We start from the raw sequence: 18,013 nt of genomic DNA, 5'->3' as shown, positions 1-18,013 counted from the left end.
AAACCTGCATCTGCTGGGGCCGTCTTACGTGGCAAACAGTTCTGTCCCAGGCCTGTAGTACTAAGTGCTCCAGTAGACGAGAGGGTGGAGAAGGGAGTGCACACCCCTCCTTCACCTTAAAAAATCATGTGCAGGCCAGACAGAACCGTCTAATCAACCTTGTCTGCCTACCATTGATCTTCGGATACGAAGAAACAGCCATCATCATTGGTAAGAGCTTTTCCTTTTGCACAGATATGACTTGTCAAGCTTTGGGTCAGTCATCTGACCATTCTCAAGTCGAATAACCCAAATCTCAAGTCAATGCACACAGTGAAGAAGCCTTAGCAACAAGTCAAAGGTGCCACACAGTCTATACGGCCCCTGTCTCTGTTGAAGGTTGGTTCATATTCTCTGATATATATATGGTATCTCTTTCACTCCTCATAGAAAGTAATCCTGTTCAGTGCCCTAAGTACTACAGTATACGCCAAAAAATAGTTGTGTAGTGACACTGTCACTGACGAAGGATAGTGGATTCTATCCAAAACGTCTGACCGTTTCCAAAACCATATCCAATTGCTTGAGTAACTATTTTTTGGCGTATCATTACATGGATGTCTAACCTACATCGACGTACTACTAACAGTATACCTTTATCTCAAGTCACAAAATGTTCTGAAGATTCAACTTGAGAAGAGTCAGAGGACTGGCCAGAATCTTCTTGTTAAGAGATTAGTGTATGAAAATAGCATTTAAAATCTGCACTAAATAAATGGACAATTGTTGGAGCCCTAGAAGTTCTCCTTGTTGTAGTGGAAGTGGACCCCCCTGGGGTCGGAGCTGGAGTGCTGGTTACACATGTGGTGGAGGGTGGAGGACAGTCCCTTGGGACCACAGAAGAACACACCCACACTCACCCTGTAAAGTAACAACACAAACATCAATCAGTATCAATGTAAAGGATTTTGTGGGATAATTCTAATGTAATTATGGTCTTACATCTAGGTTTGTAAGATTAGTAAGCAATTAAATACATTCTCTTCAAGACTTTCTGGCCAGGTAATATCAATGGAAATGTTGAGTGCAATAGTTTGCAAAAGGTTTTGTTTTTAATTTGTGTTTTCCTCTTTGATTTGATATACTGTTCGCGGTGGATTAATGTTTGCGGTTTTCGCGGCGGCTGCATCACCGCGAATTTAAAACCACCCCGAACATTTTTCCATAACAGTAAGAGACTACAGTGCATGGTGCTACCGCAAAATTAAACCACCGCGAACTTAAATGCATTTTACAGTATTAGACAAATGTTTGATTTGATTTGATTTGATTTATACAATACAATACAGCTGGGTCGCAGGCAGCATTAGGCTGGTTTTGGTTTTGTGCTCCACACATAGTGGTTTTGTGATCCATGTTAAACTTTGTAGTCACAAAAGTTCACATCATCATTATCTGTTTAGATCTCAATCCACTCAATTGAAACTTGCAGATTGCAATTGAATTATGTAAATCGCCTACTTTTCTTTCATTTTCTAGATAATACATGTAAGGTACATGTGGGATCTGGGAAGTCAAACATCATAGAAAAGAAACTTTGTCCATGATGGAAATTGTTTAAATGGTAGATATTCATACATGCACAAATACTGCATACTATATATATACATGTACATGCACAAGTACATATAATGTATGTGGTTAAACCATCTCACATTGACTTAGTAGGGCTGACATGCAGCGAAGAAGAAGCCCCCTACTCACCCAGTATGGGACTGCGCGATGTTACTGAAGATCTGATCCCAGTGAGGACGGCCATAGTGAGTCTTCTGCTGCAGACCGGTGATGACATCACTGTTCTCCTCTTCATGTAGAATGATGTTCTTAGCCTGAAGGAAGTGAACACAAAATTAAAGACAATCCTAATTTTCCAATATATTCTAATCACATTCACAAAATTGACATATCATTCATTGATTGATTGATTGAACAATCTGCTTGTCTGGAAAGCCCTGAATAAAGTTCTGATACTTCAATTTAAAGGAATGTAAGATGAAGTGTGGACTTGGGCTGCATATTGTAACGTACTAGTCGTAACATTAGGTATACTTACAGGTATCAGAGTACAGAGGTTTATGTTTACTAGCCTGTTGTCATTAAAAATGACAGAAATATTAATGATGAACAGAGATTCCCATACTTTCAAACTTAAGATGGACTAATTTTCAACACCCATATTCTTATCTTTTCGAAGTACTAAGGTTCCAATTTGAAGGTAGAAATGACACATTTTTAGACTGTTCCAGCCCTACAAACTATTTATAAAAGATTCCAAACTATTGCACCAGTACACTGTACACAGCCCAACCTTTGACCTCCCAAACTGAAACCAGGTACACATTTTTACACTTGGGTGAAGTGATGAAAGTTTTGTGTCAAGTGCATTTCCTAGGGGTATGGGATTGATAGCATGACACCCTGCATTTTTGCAACTCACCATGAAAACTTTAAAATAAAACCACTGCAAAATGTCAACAATCTCATACTGTACCTGGTTGGCGTCCCACCCCCTGGTGAGGTAGATGTTATAGTTGAGGAAGTCCCCCATGCCTCGCTCCAACATCTGGTTCTCCAGGGACTGCAGCAGGTCCGCAAACCACTCGAAGGACAGCGTGTCCGGGCAGATCCAGTAGAAGTACACCTTCTTCAGCTTCAGTGTGATGTCAGGGTTACAGTACTGATACCTGAAGATAGTACAGACATGATACATTTTGTCATTATTATTACTATTGCGTGGGCTGTTTACTCCCTCTTTGTATATGAGGGGCTGAATTACGAGGAGCTTACCAAGGGTGTGCTAAATCACAAGTGTCTGAAGCGAGCTGTCACCCGTCGCCACTCAGGTAACCTCATTTACGACAGTAATTTCCCCAAGTGCGGCCAAGGCACTGCAGGTTTGCTTTAACGGAATATAATCATCATCATCATATCTTATCGCTCCATCTCTTAATCCAGCAACAGGCTGCCTCGTTGGCCTCTCTTGGATCAGGCATACTAAAAGACCAAGCAAGTTGGGCCGAGTTTACAGTTTTGTAAAAGGTGTTGTAAGCCATTATGATTTGTAATGGAATATAAGAAAATTTTCCAGTGTTGTACCCAGGATTTTACGGGCAAAAATTTCACTCTTTAAAGAAGTCAGAACTTCAAAAACTGATGGAAAATGCATTTTTGTAAGCTTGAAATGACAGATTTAACAATGAAAATCAATGACACATGGGCTGAAACTCAAACAATGAGTGTTATGGATAAAAATTTATAGCTAGAGACGGCCCTTAAGTAAAGTCATATCAAAGAGGAAAAGGCCAAAAGGGGAGTTAAGAGAATTTAAAAAAAATCATTTTATTCAGATTAATCAAATGAAAAATACAGACACTGAACCATCCATTGGTCTACATAATTTTTTATACACTACCAAAAATGCTTTTTCTTATTCATCTTGTTTTGCTTCCTCACAGAAAATTTATCTTCCAGGGAGAAAATTACTCTGTCCCCAAGAAATCTTAGAAATCTTTGCTTGTCCATGAGGCAAGCAAGTTTTTTTCTTGTTAAGTTTTTGAGAAAATTTGAGATTTGTTTTCTTGTATTTCTCAAAATGCCTTAAAGTTTTCTTGTTTATCTTGTTTTGCTTCCTCACAGAAAATTTATCTTTCTGGGAGAAAAAAATTCTTGTATTTCTTATGAGTTGAATCTGGTTAGAAAAAAACAAGAATTTCTAGAATTTTTTTCTTACATTGTAAGAAGAAATAAGAAGATTTTGCTTAAATGTCTAAAAAAAATTTTGTAGTTTCTCATTTTGCTTGAATTTGTTTCTACATTTTCTTCCTGCAAGAATATTTTTCTTCATACAAGAATTGTCCATGGGGTAAGCAAAATAAGAAAAAATTCATTTTTGGTAGTAAAAGGCAATACAAAAAGTGATACTTTAAATAATCTAATAGAACATTTAGAGACCTACCAGATGTACTTCAGCACTGAGGCAAAGGGAGTAACCCCAATGCCTGCTCCCACCAACACGCCCACTTGATAGCGGAAGATGTCTTCGCTCGCTGTTCCAAAAGGCCCGTCCACGGCAATCTGTGGCATCTTCCAGGCGTCTTGGAACTCAGGCTCCTCTGCACCACAGGCCTTGGACAGGGCGCCGGTCCAGTCCCCAACAATACGGATGTGTACGCTGAAGTGGTCCTCCTGGGGGGCCTACAGGTGCCAGGACAGAAATTGGACTTTAAAGTCTTTATACATATGTTGTCTGTCAGTTGACAACATCGAATTGCCTTTGATGTTTCAACATGATCACTTTTTTGGATATACAGGAGAATTCTTTCTAATAGAATTAATTTACATTAACCAGTTTGTACTTGATTGGCTGATGTTTCAATTTCTCTCAGACACCTTCATGCGTCTCTCTGCTATATGTAGCCATTGTACAATTTGTAGGTGGTGCAGAACTACAGAAGCTCTGTGAAAGAATTTTCCTATATTCCATATTCTACCAACCTGATGAAATTAATTTTGGGATCACATTTTTGTTTCGGGGACTAGATCATCCAGAGGCCTTACAAGTAGAGATCATAACTAGGGTTATAGAGCTGTGGCCAAGCCTTACCGAGGTGAGAGTGAAGGGGTGCCACTCCAGTCGAGAGATGCTGGGACAGTGGATGAAGATGTACTGCCCTGCCATCATCTGGAAACCTCTCTTCTTCATCTGCAGCTCCAGAACCTTGGAGGGGTGCTTCACCACCTGTGTGGGGGGGACAGGGAAGGGAGCTGGTAAAGGTAGCAGTCAATGGGGCGAATCTCACTTTCATGGCAAACTCCCTTCCACAGCAAAGTCCCATCTTTGGCAAACTCCCTTTCCCGGCACAAGAGAACATAGCCAACGTTGAAAATCACTATACAACGCCCGCCCCCCTCCCCCCCAAAAAACAGCCCCGTTGGAAGACTGCAACATATTAAGGCTACCTCGGACACAGAGGACAAAGTATTGTGCTTTTTCCTAGCTGTTTGGTAGTACAGGGCCATGTTGATATAATGATGACATCAACGCACGCATCAATTTTCAGCCATTTCCAAAGAAAAAAAAAAACATACTGTAAACCAGTAAGCAGCTGCGAAATGAGCCGTAGGTTGCAAAAAAATATTAAACGTACACCGATGTCATAGAATGTCGACGTCAATTCCAAGGTGAAAAAAGAAGATATGTGTTAGAATAAAAAATTAGACTATTTTTTTCATTATAAAGTATACCATACTCTGTGTGTTATGTGATTGTTGATTGTTCAACCTTCCCAAACCACTCTCATAATGAAGGCAACTTTTTTTAGGCCAAACTTTTCTTTTAATTTAGTTCCTACACTCGCAACAGTTTTTGGGTTCCCAGAGGATGTCATCCATATAATCAAATCAACATGGCCTTACCAGAGGGTCAGGAATTCAAAACGTGAAGTAACATTAACACTAGACATGTGCACATGTGTGTATGGCGGCTTTGAAAAGGTGTTATTAACACCTGTTTCGCCATACCCTCCAAATGGAGAATCCTAATAAATAAATAAATAAATAGACTCACTTTCGTGATGACAACTTTCTGCTGACTCCGGTAGAACCTGATGCACCGTTCCGCAATATAGAGGATCATGGGAAAAAGCACCCATTTCCATGTCTGGAAAAAAATCCAACAGTGAGTCAACTTTGACAGTGAGTCAATGTGAGATATCTTCTGAATTCTTTAAATGATGAAGGTGCAATTTTGACTTTGTGAATACTAATTCTTAATCATAGAATAATTGTTACATTTAAAAGCAACAACAATGAAAAAAAGTAATACTTGCTACAATATTTTCTGGAATTAAGGCACTTTTCAAACTTTTAAAAATTCAAAATGCTTCAAATTTTTCCCCAATGCAAGTAGGGTTGTGCAAATTATTTGAGGTTATCGCTCATTGACAGATAAATGGGAAGAAGACCTCAAACCAGAGCTAGAAACCAAGTAGAACAGGGGCATGTGTAGTTTGGGACAGTACCAATACACCCATAAAATAAATGTTTGCAGTAATATACCAGTCCTGACCTATCACCTTTTCAAGAAGATTTACAAGATTTGAGCGATTTTGTGACTTGCAGCAGACAATTCACAGTTTGCACAGATGTTGCCGTCATGGAAAACAAGCATTTTTACAAATTCAAGCAAGGGCAGTGTTAGCCATGGATTTATGCGGGGCAAAGGATAGAAAACACTATTTTCAATGTAAAATGTGTTAAAATCATGAACTGTACACCAATAGAAACACACCTGTGCGCCACCTCCTTGGAACTGTGGAATCTTACAGGTGGCATCGTCTGGACTCCATTCCAGGTATCTTCTGAAGCACTCTTCTGGGTTGTGTACGTCAATGTTGGTCTGGCCACGGACAATACCGCTGCAAGAGAGTAAAAAAGTACATGTTGTACATTTGTTGTACTACCCTGACTATAGGGTTAGGGTTAGGGTTATAGGGGTTATAATCTGCAGGACCCATCCCTCCATCATAGGACAGAAATTTGCTTAAAGGGACAGACAAAAATTGCGACCCGTCCGCCAAAAATTTTAACTTTCTGGAATGAATTGATAATAATTTTTTTTTTCATTACCTAAAAGCTAGTGTCATCTTTCATTAAGAAAATTAACAACAAAGGCTCCTAAACTATGAGTGAAATAAAGACATCTGGTGAATTTTTGGTAAATCTCTTGATATATGGTAAAATTTAGGGTGAATATTACCTTGAATGACCCTGTTTGAACCGTGATACGAGGGGCGTGCAATTAGTAATGGTCCTGACCCATTTCCCATAGCAGGAGATTAATGAAACTTGGCACAGCTATTAGTCTTTCTCTTCATAGGAATCACCCAGAGTTATGCATTTCTCCCATCGTTTGATGCAGCTCTGGACACCGATTTTGTAGGACAACCCAGGTTGGTCCTCCAACTCATGCCTCATCAATGGCACAAGAGGGACGACCAGGTCTGGGAGCTGTTTCCACAGACTTCCAGCCACGTTTGAATTCAGGATGCCAGCGTTTTACAAGGTCATATGATGGGGCATCATCACCATAAGTTTCATTTATTTCATCAAAAGTCTTCTTTGGTGTGCGTCCTTTCAAATACAAAAACCGGATCACTGCGCGACACTCAACTGGTTCCATTTCACACCTGGTCCATTTCGCACCTGACTAAGTTCAAACACCAGTAAATCAGAAACCACAATTAGTTCAGAGCTGTCTTTTGCAACATAACCCATAGAGATATGAATTATTACACATACAAAATTTCATTTAGATCAGACAACTGGAAGTGGGTCAGGACCATTACTTATTGCACGCCCCTCGTACTGTCCAGTTTGAGAGTTTTAAAAAATATAGTCATATAAATCCTACTCACCCTATGCCATGTAGCACCAGTCCGATGAAGAAGACAATGAACAGATGATGTGTGTACCAGAAAACCTCAAAGTAAGACCTCCTAAAATGGTTGACATCAGGGGATGAAAATATCTTCAGTCAGAAAAGTTTATTATCGTATATGATAAGTAAAATTCAGAAACATTAAAACATTAAAATTAATGCAAATACATAATGTCTACCTTCATCACTGTTTTGTCTTCTAAAAACACATTGAAAATAATTATGGTGACCAGCCCCTCCAGCTCTGTCCTGCCACTTGCTACATTATGTAATACTGTACACAACAAGATTGTCTCAAGTAACCATGGTGATAACTGTCTGGCCCAGGCCATTGACCTTACTTGCTTAGAATGGAAGGAGGAATGGAGCAAAACAAGTTTTTCGTTTCTGTTCAAGAAGAAAAAAGCGAAAGTATAATTCAAGGATGAAAGCTGACCTGATGACTTCAGTAGATGATGACACCATGACAATAAGTGCCAGTGTGATGACCACACCTGTCACACCTGCAACGGTCTTCAGACCTTCTATAATGGCATCCTGGGAAAAGGCAAAGTAAGATAAGATTATATCAAAGAAAAGACTTTTTACATTACAGAAAAATATTTACTGGATAAGATTGAAACTACGGATTAATAAAAAAGTTGCAACTTTAAAGCATTCTGATGGGTTGGTGTTGTAAAAGCGGACATCTCTTTGGTCTATTATAGTACCCTTGTAGCAGTGCTTCCTTCTAAATTGAAATTGTGTTACCCTTGTTTTTATACTGGAAATATTATGCAAGCAAGTCAAGTATGACTAAAAAACAAAAGCACACAAAGTGTAAAAAGATTTGATTTTTTTTATCAATAGAACTTGTTGAGCACTGTCAAATTGCTTGGCTGCAGGAAGGTTGCCAATTTTATTAAGCCAAACAGAGCAAAGTTTATCACAAAAATAGCAAAAGACGTGACATTAATGCACATCACGTCATTATCTTTATTTCTCTAATCGAACAAAAGGTTCAGTAAACAGTTGAAGAGTTGTTTTGAAATTTTGTCAGCGGCACATGCACTTTGAATTTAAGTACGGAGCCCTGGACTGTACTGTAAAATATGTACCAGTAAGAACACAAATATATTAATATGTAGGGGTATGAGATGATAAAACTTACAGAGTTTGACAATCTGATGGGGTTGATGTATGTTGAGTTGACACCATCCTGCAGACTGGTGAGTTTGGAGATCAGCCCTTCCGTGTCGTTACCGTAGAAGAAGAAGGGCAGGTTGTACGGGTCCGTCTGGGCTGCAACCAACAGCTCCAGGTTGTAGCAGTGAGCACCAAAGTGGATGGCTGTAGAAAATAATACAAAGATGGACATTATAAATATTACCAGTGAGAATGATAGTTAAAAAGTTAAAGTTGCCCATACATCTGTGCAGATGCTTAGGAGTGGAACCCATCTCTATTTCAGTCTGTAGCCCTTGGGCCACACATTTGTGCAAGCCACTACAGCAGGGCAATAGCCCATTGGTAGTGATGTGTGTTTAACTTCCACTTAACTCTTCCTCATTTAAGTGCTGAGTGCTAAGCAAAGAAGGCAGCATGTACCATTTCTAAAGTCTTTGGTATGACTCGGCCGGGGATCAAACTCACAACCTACTGAATGCAAGGAGAACCCACTCTGCCATTGCACCGGCCAAACAGAATATCATTTAGGTATGACTTAAAATAGCTAAAAAGACATAAAAGGGCTCAAAGGGCCTAAATTGGTTCTAATGTATAGTGCATATATTGGCTATGACCTTCAATGTGATGCCCTGGTACAACATACATTGTCTAATAGACAATACAATCTGGAATACAATGATGATCATAAAAATATGTAGCAAGTCTTATATATGATCAAACAAGTTTACCAACCTGTGTGAAGACAGATCATGTAAGCCACTGCTCGATGAAATGTGATGTTCTTGTCCAACTGGCGACGGATACTGCGACGACAGCACTAAAGAAAACACAGTTTACAGTGAGTATACAACGTATACATGTCCCCGTGGTGCAAGCAGTAATCATGCATCATGCAGGCCACGGCTCTAATCTACCTGCACGGAGGGACTAAAATTATGCAGGTGGTATTTCAAGCCCAGACTGAGTGTTATATCAAAGGCTAATTGGATGCTAAACTCCTTCTTGGTGTTCTTGTGATCATTGGGAAGAGAGCTAAGCTTTAAGTGTCAGGCAAAACTACTGGATTTAAATAATTAGTTTATTGCAAATATTTTTCTTGCCCGATGGCTAATTGCAGGTAGCTTTAAAGGGGACAAACAGATAGTGTAAAACAATATAGAATGTGTTGCAAAAGTTATAACTCTAAATTGTAACTTGTTGGGTTCGAAATCTTTTCCTGAGACAATGTAAGACAAAGGATCCCACCTTTTCTGTAATGTGTGGGTTCTTTAATGTTGGGAGATAGCTATTGCTCTGTAATGCTACATTGTATGAATGAGAAGGAATGCTTGTTATGTAAAACTTGGATTTTTGTTTGACTTCTGAGATAATTGAATTCCAAGCACTGATGCCCTCAGAAGACTGGATAGACATGTCAATCTGGTCTTATTCAGCCTGTACCAACTGTACAAATCTGTTATGCTACACCTTAAGGCTGGGTTTACCGGTTGTTAACAAACAAAAATCTCCCAAGCTTAAATCCCCAGCATGCCAGGTTAGTGACCTTCGGGAGTGGACAAAAGCCTAACTTATAAGGCTGTATTCCAGGCTAGCCGGCCATGCAGACAATGGAAACAAATAGAGTACAGTTGGCAAACAGGGAACCACTGGATCCTCTGTACAGGTGACTGATTCAGGACAATAGGTACCTGACACCAGTATCATCTCATGCCTTTAAGGTCACACATTTAACACACACTCAGACATTCTGTTATGTTGCAGTGATTCCTATTACTGTGAAGAAACTTTGATTTGATGAACATTTGAACATAGTTTGAACATAACAGCTTACTATTAAAGATATCCTAATCAAATATGCTTACTAGGAAGAAAATACTTAAACGAATTACTTAGTAGTTGGGTTATGTGTTGTAATGGCAGGATGTATGGTCCAAAAACAAAGTGTTCATGAGTTTGAAACTGTTGATGCCACCTGGTACATTTGTATCTTGTGTCCTTCAGGGAATGAGGCACTCCAAACAACTTTCCTCACTTCACTCAATGTTTTTGTTGTTGTTAAAATGGGTAGCTTTGTTAAGGGCTCTGAGTCATCTGAAATAAAGGATGTTAAATTGTGTCTAGTGCATGTGAGGCAGAGCCCAACCCTATCCTTCCACTGGCTTTTAGTTTTAACTCCCCAACTGCCAGGTACCCATTTATACTGGGTGAGCTGACAAAGACAGTCAAGATCAGTAGAATGGAAGGATTTGCACTCAGGACCTCTGGCTTCTTCAAACAGTGCAGTTACGCCACTCGACCCCGCAAACAGACAATACACACACAATCTTCTCCATGGACAGGGATATGTTACATTTGAACAACAACTAAAGAAATGTAATTTTATCATTCTATAATCTAAAAACACCTGAAGCACAAAATAAAACTTGCACTAGAACATACACTATAAGAATAACAAAATTTATGTTTTCTAGATACATTATACAAATGCCCTATGTGTTTCCTGTTTCAGAGTCCTGAAAATTCAGGGTGAGTTGGTAGGGATTATCTTTTTTCTTCAATCTTTATTTTAGACTTTGGCCCAAACTCTATTGATTCAATACATACAGTTTAAACTGAAATGTATGAGGACACTTTTTTCAATATGTCAAACTTAAGTTTTGTTCATAATGGTTACAAATTTGTGTAACACTATACATCACCTTTATCCGTGGGGTATTACCTATATCTGTTGTTTGAAAAACAGAACTTGTACAGGGACAATAAGTCGACGGACTGTGGCTCTAAATTGCAGTACATGTATTTTCAAAATATCACAGTTTAAAACCACTGTCGGTCACCCTAAATACCGTGTTTTTTTAAGACAACGGATATAGGAAATCAATAAAGGTGAACTAGCGTTAACATCTAGTTGTTTACTAGATAGAGGGCATGCACAGTCTTTCCTTGAGTATGAAGCAGGCTGAATAGAAATTCGAACCGGAAACTATGTGAATCCACACGCAGCCCCCACAAAAATAAGGCTATAGAGCTGGCAGGTTTTTCTAGGGAAACAGGAAACAGAACTGTTACGGTCACAGTTTTGTTTATTTTTCTAGGCCTACCACTGTATGGTCCTATAGCAAGGCTCGAAATGAATTTTTTTCTGCATACCTGCACTGGTGCATGTTACATTGAAAATTACCTGCACAAAACAAACTTCACCTGCACCACTCTGAATTTGGGAAGTATGGATCATACTAAAATTGTTCAGGAACTATTACTATTTTTTTATACTCTATAGGTGGTAACTAACAGTCAATGTGCAGGTTAGGTGCAGATTGACACCAGAAATACCTGCACAGCTCCATTTTTACCTGCACGAACCTCAGCAGCATATGCAGGTGGTATTTTGAGCCCTGTTATATAAAAAGTGCACCATAGGAAGCAGGGTTGTAGACAGCCTGAAATCACTTTCAGTCCCCTCGATTTTGAATCAAGAAGAACGAGACGTCGAGCCGAAGGAATAATGTTCCTAAGGGGATTCGGGGGCATACTCCCCGAAATATTTTGAAATCTAGGCCCAGAAACCCAATTTTCTGCATTTTGAGGTGTAGATTTTGCACTGTGGTGTGGACTATTAGCTGTTCATCTGTTTGGTGAAAAATTACACAAGAAGACAGTTTTTTTATATCTTTACTGGCTTTACATATAGATAATTTTGTCCATTACAGAGGACGGAATGAGCAAATTTTTTTTCAGTCCCCAGCTGCAAAATTCCTTCAAAGGACTGAAGGACGGGTGCTGGCTACAACCCTGATAGGAAGTATGAGACATAGCCTACCCCACAGGACCCTCGCAGGTAGGAGATGAGGTTCCTGCACACAGGCAGCAGGATCAGCATACAGTTGAAGTTCAGACACGCTGCAGGGGCTCGGGCCCAGGCTAGCCCATGCTGCAAGGCAAAAAAAGCAATTTGTTTCATTTAGTCCTATTAGTTTGCATTGAACAATTTACCTGTCTATGTATTACTATAAAACTTAATTCAACATTATCTCAACAAGATTGGCAATAAAAACAGGTGAACATAAGACAAAGAAACCTGAAAAATAATTGACTGGATGTTCCTGATAATGAAATTCTTTTTTTTTCACTGTCTTACTATTAGCTAAACTTAATTCAACATTATCTCAAAAACTTAATACTCTTTTTAGGATTCTCTTAAGACTTCTTGAGGTTGAAGGCCCAATAATTTTTTTATTTCTTCTTTCCTGTCAAGATCAATTGTTAATTTGTATTCGTGGCCGGGATTAGATTTTGTTGCCGGGAGAAAATTGGAATGTTTGCAGTGGTATCAAGTTTAGAGTTGAAACCAGGATATGCAAGACAAAACAGCCATTTTTTGGTGTTTTTAAGAATCAAACAGTGCCCTTAAAAACAACAAACATAATAAAACTCACTGCAAAATTTTAAAGAATAAATAACAGTAATTTATAGAACTATAATGATAGTTGCTATATAGTTTACTCACTTGATTATGTTTTCATTATGAAGATATTAGCACCTTTGATAGAGACTCAGTGTAAAGCTAAGATCGCTTTCACTTTTGAAAACATAGCATTAGCAATGCTCTTAGGTATACGAACCTGAAAGTGATCTCAAATCTGTTTAGCTATTAAACTGAAAAGACTTCTCTTCCACTGGTCGTGACAGAGAAGACAGATAATGCTACATGTATATACAATAAATCTTACACTGGTTTATTGTACAGGAGAAATTCCCCTAATAGTGAATATTGACGAGTACAATTAACAGTGGGTTAACATCCCATCCTAAGGATTGTAACCCTTTCCAGTAGCATGCAGGTCGTGAGCAACATAGCCTGAGGATTCAAACTCCAAGCTTCTTAATAGTGGCAGAATCAGTCTAACCACTGGTCTTAAGTGCAACAGTGGGGGTTCAAGTAGCGCTAACTGACCATGCCAACACCTGTCAGACTTTTGGGTCAGTCAGTTATGCTGCTAGTGTTGTGATTCAGTCTTTCAGACGGCCCGGGTTTGATCCCCGGGGTGGTCAGGATATTTGTTTATATTGACTTTCTTTCTGTTCTACTCGCCCCTTCTGTTGTTTCACTTAAGATCAGTAGATGTATGTCTTTCACTTTTTTTACCAGGTGCGAAAACAAATTATCTTTATCAGCAACACTCTCAATATAGACAGTCAATACTCACCCCAAGAAGTAGCCTGAGATAGTAGAACTGAGTTCCTTGGTGGTAAAAGAGGAAGTAGCCAACAAACAGGCCGATGTTGATGCCAAACCACAGAACCTACGTGCAGGGGGAAGACAGGAAAATGGACAAAAATTATCAAATGTGACACTGCCGGATTAGTGTGTAACGCGAACTCTGCTTTTCCGGGCTGATTGGGCCGTCACCGCGGTGCGGCAATGTAGGACGGGCCAATAAGAAGCGTGATTAAATCAAGCTACTGTCGGATATGTGTGAAGAATTCAAAGAGAAAATTCTGGCTATGTCAGTAGCATCTGTTTTACTTCAACTTGATATATATGATATATGATGAACAAGAATTAAGAGATTGAAAAGGTGTAACATAATTACTGTTATACATAATAGTTTATTTTAATTAATACTCAGTAAAATAGCCGCTGTTATCTACCGGTAATTGAAATAAAGTTTAACAAATAACATTAGCATTGAGGCCCAAGTTACATGTCTATTGAGAAAAATTGCTGGACAAGACAAGGTTGTATATCTGAGGCCGTTCAACGGCTTTCTTTACCATGTGTAAATTAGCCACATGGCACGCGTCCTATGGTGACATCATTTTTATTCCTGACAAGTATTGTCCATCACAGAAACTAAGTATTATATTTTTTTATGATACATGTACATCATGAGAAAATTGCAATTAGTGGTTCAACTAAAGAGAGAGTGGCTGGCTGTCCCTAAAAAATTTGCATTTTCATGCAAATTTTGCATTTTGACAGAAGTGGGTGGGGCTATGGAATTAATTGGTCTATCAAATTGGGAAAGGCCAGACTGAGATTTTCTGTATCAGTTTTTGTTTTGTTTTTTTATTCACCCAGCAACGGATATAGTTTAAATAACGGATAAAGGTGAACTAGCATTATAGCAATATCACAGGTGGTTGTGACATCCAAACTTTCCCTTCATTTGAATTTTAATCAGAGCAAAAAAATATTAAATGTCACGACTAGTCGGATACTGTCCTAGTTGTACTAGGCATTGTAATGATGGCTCCGAAGCTTTTGTTGAATCCTGCTCTTAAAGTTGCTTTTCACCATTCTCGGTTTAGGGTTGTTTTACTAGAACCTTAGTCTCTACCAGATTGCTGCCTGGCCGAACAGGGGACTTTGGCCAAGTAATAAAAGCCTGCTAGTAGGAGTTGACTACCCGAGGCTCCTCGGCCATTTTACTACTCTGGTGTGTTTTCTGACTTATTTGGCCAATGTCTACAATTTTTCCAGCGACCTGTGGAGCCTGGTAGAAACTTGTTTCACCAGTGGTGCTGGGTACGGTGCAGTCTGCTACTAGTATTTATATATTATTTAGATTGGGCCTGTTTTTGGCAGCATCGCAGCCTTTTAGCTGGTCTTTCCAATGCGGTTATAGCTATAACCTCTTTGCCCTTGGCCTTCCCAGTTATCGCCGCCCAGGGAGCGATGTTACTGAAACCAACGCCGCCAAAACTCCACGGCAAGCCCCGAAGAATAAAGCGGGAGGGTAACACTCTAGCCCCGAAGAGACAGCGGTGAGCTCCCGATGGTATGATTCACCAGACTCGACTCAAAATCTTAGATTTGGAGAATCAAAGACTTACCAAAATCAGCCACTTCGGGCCTTCGTTGACGAGCCAGTCGCCCATGTTGCTCTGCTAGCTGTAAGAGAGAGGATACAATCTTTGGTTCGTGAATTTAGCTTCGTGTTGTTTGTCAGTCACGACTACTCGGAACCACTGCGTGGCTGACACGCAACAATGCAGACCAATTATCTTGCCAAACGCAGTCACTACAGCTTGAAGAGGGCGTGTCCAGAAACGTGATGATATTTTTGGCTTCTGACTATGCAACAGTTACACCATATGACGACAGGCATCCGGATTTCCTGAAACTACGGAGAGACTTTCCTGAAATCCTGATCTGAGAAGTTCTCTGGAAGTCAGAAAGTCACTTCCGGTATCACGGTATCAGTGGACTCCTCCATTCTGTATAATGGGGGGTTCACTACTTTCTGATGGGCCATTTATAATCGTACAACATTTTTGTTTTATCTCATACCAATCATTGGTTAGAACTTGACCTAATAAAACCACTAAGAGTCGGTTCGACTGTGGCTGCTCTTATTTCAACCTCCTTGCCATAACATACAATCTGCTAGCACGACTTTTTCAGTCGGGAGATATTTATACAAAGTAAACAGTGACATGGACGACACCAGTCGCTAGGAGGCGCTGATGTAAGGTTATAGCTCTTTCTCCACTGCACCTGTCATCATACCTGTCGCGTAGTTGTGTGGTAGCCTATGTGTGTGTGTGTGTGTGTGCGTGTATGTATGTGTGTGTGTGTGTGGTGTGCGTGCGTATGTGCGTGCATGCGCGTGTGTGTGTGTGTGTGCGCGCGTGTTTGTGGAATCTTTTTGACGGTAGGTGTGTAGGTAGATAGGTCTTGGGAAGCCAAAGGTCAAGGTATAACTTTAACCTCCTAGTGGCTATGTTTCAAATTTCAACTCAAGAAGGCGTTTACGAATCGCCCAAAGAGTTTTGGTACATAGACAGCCTAAGTGATAATTCTTTTATAAAATTTAGATACAAAATTATGCAGTCAATTTGCATGATTAATGATATTCGTTATTAATTCACTAACGTTACATTCCATGATAGGACTCAAACTTGTCACATGTGTAACTGAGAAACTGAAAGGAATGCAAAGTTATACAAATTTACAAAAATCTATGAGAAAATACTATAACAGTTAAACCCTTAGATATGAATATGATGCGAACTTCATACTCACTCAGGCTCCATACTCCTCTGCTCCGGATTGGTACTTCCCTCCGGTGGGGAATCGTCACTCCTGGTTTCTCACCGTACTCCTCGTCACTCCAGCCCGACCAGTACCCCTGCCCCCCACCCCGAGGCCGATCCAGTCCCTCAGCCTCCAACGAACCTGACGGCATCGTAGTGCTCTCCGCCCGGGGTAGTCAGGTAGGCCAACACTAGCGGGGTGCCTGACTCCTCGCCCTCTGGCGGCAGCACCATGATCTGCATGTCGGTGCTGGTGATCAGCACCACCTCTCTTGAAGTAAAATCCGCCAAAGCGATCGGAAGGACGTCAGCTAGATCCGAGCACCAGTGGCCCCGCCGTGCCAGCTTGTCCAGCTCCTGTTGGAACGCCCAGAAACCGCCCGGCACTGCGACGCAGAACTTCTCACTGTGAGCCCTGATATGGTGGACGAGGTCCTTACGTAGCTGCAGGGGGGTGGTTTCAATACTGGGGTCTCCTCTGCCGAGTTGTCTGGTGGCTGAACGGAAAAAACAATCCCCATCCCGTGCCACTGGGTCGATCTGGAAGCCTGCTCTTGCGATGTTCTTGAGGAGGATTTCTTCTCGTGTCTTCGGGACGGGTGTCGTCTGCCCTCGTGATGGTTTGGGCGGGGAAACGGGGAGGTCGAGGGCTGATTCGAAGGATCCGGATGACGAGCTGCTCTCAGTGTCGGACTCTGTTGTCAATTCGAAGGATCCGGATGACGAGCTGCTCTCAGTGTCAGACTCTGTTGTCAATTCGAAGGATCCGGATGACGAGCTGATCTCAGTGTCAGACTCTGTTGTCAATGTAGAGACATCCGAGACGTCATCAGAAAAGCTGTTATCTGCTGAGAGTGCGTCCTCGTTGCTATGTGTGGTCTTCACTGAGAGTGTGTCCTCGTTGCTTTGTGTGGTCTTCACTGAGACTGCGTCCTCCTTGCTTTGTGTGGTCTTCACTGAGACTGCGTCCTCCTTGCTTTGTGTGGTCTTCACTGAGACTGCGTCCTCCTTGCTTTGTGTGGTCTTCACTGAGACTGCGTCCTCGTTGCTTTGTGTGGAATTCACTGAGAGTGCGTCCTCGTTGCTTTGTGTGGAATTCACTGAGACTGCGTCCTCGTTGTTTTGTGTGGTCTTCACTGAGACTGCGTCCTCCTTGCTTTGTGTGGTCTTCACTGAGACTGCGTCCTCGTTGCTTTGTGTGGAATTCACTGAGAGTGCGTCCTCGTTGTTTTGTGCCGTCTTCACTGAGACTGCGTCCTCGTTGTTTTGTGTGGTCTTCACTGAGACTGCGTCCACGTTGTTTTGTGTGGTCTTCACTGAGACTGCGTC

At 40.7% G+C, this 18,013-nt stretch overlaps 1 protein-coding gene across 3 annotated transcripts; it reads right to left on the bottom strand.

The window, feature by feature from the left end:
* Nucleotides 1-715: 715 nt before the first annotated feature.
* LOC118423236 (cytochrome b-245 heavy chain-like) lies at nucleotides 716-16,759 on the bottom strand. Of its 3 annotated transcripts, none has more exons than XM_035831309.1 (15): nucleotides 16,674-16,759; nucleotides 15,482-15,539; nucleotides 13,852-13,947; nucleotides 12,465-12,575; nucleotides 9,377-9,461; nucleotides 8,628-8,806; nucleotides 7,914-8,014; nucleotides 7,455-7,535; nucleotides 6,329-6,455; nucleotides 5,606-5,698; nucleotides 4,643-4,777; nucleotides 3,995-4,233; nucleotides 2,531-2,723; nucleotides 1,744-1,868; nucleotides 716-900 (listed from the first exon to the last, which is right to left on the bottom strand). In XM_035831309.1, the coding sequence occupies exons 2-15, from the start codon at nucleotides 15,524-15,526 to the stop codon at nucleotides 774-776; spliced, it is 1,737 nt and encodes a 578-aa protein (XP_035687202.1). In that variant the 5' UTR covers nucleotides 15,527-15,539; nucleotides 16,674-16,759; the 3' UTR covers nucleotides 716-773. The 3 variants fall into 3 exon arrangements, with proteins under 3 accessions (XP_035687202.1, XP_035687204.1, XP_035687201.1); XM_035831311.1 differs by lacking the exon at nucleotides 16,674-16,759 and adding an exon at nucleotides 15,788-15,853; XM_035831308.1 differs by lacking the exon at nucleotides 16,674-16,759 and having other exon boundaries at nucleotides 15,482-15,781.
* Between the last annotated feature and the right edge of the window lie 1,254 nt (nucleotides 16,760-18,013).

Source organism: Branchiostoma floridae, chromosome 9, assembly GCF_000003815.2.
Source record: "Branchiostoma floridae strain S238N-H82 chromosome 9, Bfl_VNyyK, whole genome shotgun sequence".
In the NCBI taxonomy this organism is placed as follows: domain Eukaryota; kingdom Metazoa; phylum Chordata; class Leptocardii; order Amphioxiformes; family Branchiostomatidae; genus Branchiostoma; species Branchiostoma floridae.
The sequence above is the reverse complement of the archived record's forward strand: the minus strand, read 5'-3'. Positions and strand labels throughout refer to the sequence as shown.

What these genes read in the sequence shown, in the direction of transcription:
- LOC118423236 (XM_035831309.1), bottom strand. Translation starts at nt 15,526, where the DNA reads ATGGGCGACTGGCTCGTCAACGAAGGCCCGAAGTGGCTGATTTTG. An exon ending in CATGATCTGTCTTCACACAG is followed by an intron (nt 8,807 to 9,376) that starts GTTGGTAAACTT and finishes TATTTTCTACAG; the next exon opens with CCATCCACTTTGGTGCTCAC. An exon ending in ACCCCTTCACTCTCACCTCG is followed by an intron (nt 4,234 to 4,642) that starts GTAAGGCTTGGC and finishes TGGCACCTGTAG; the next exon opens with GCCCCCCAGGAGGACCACTT.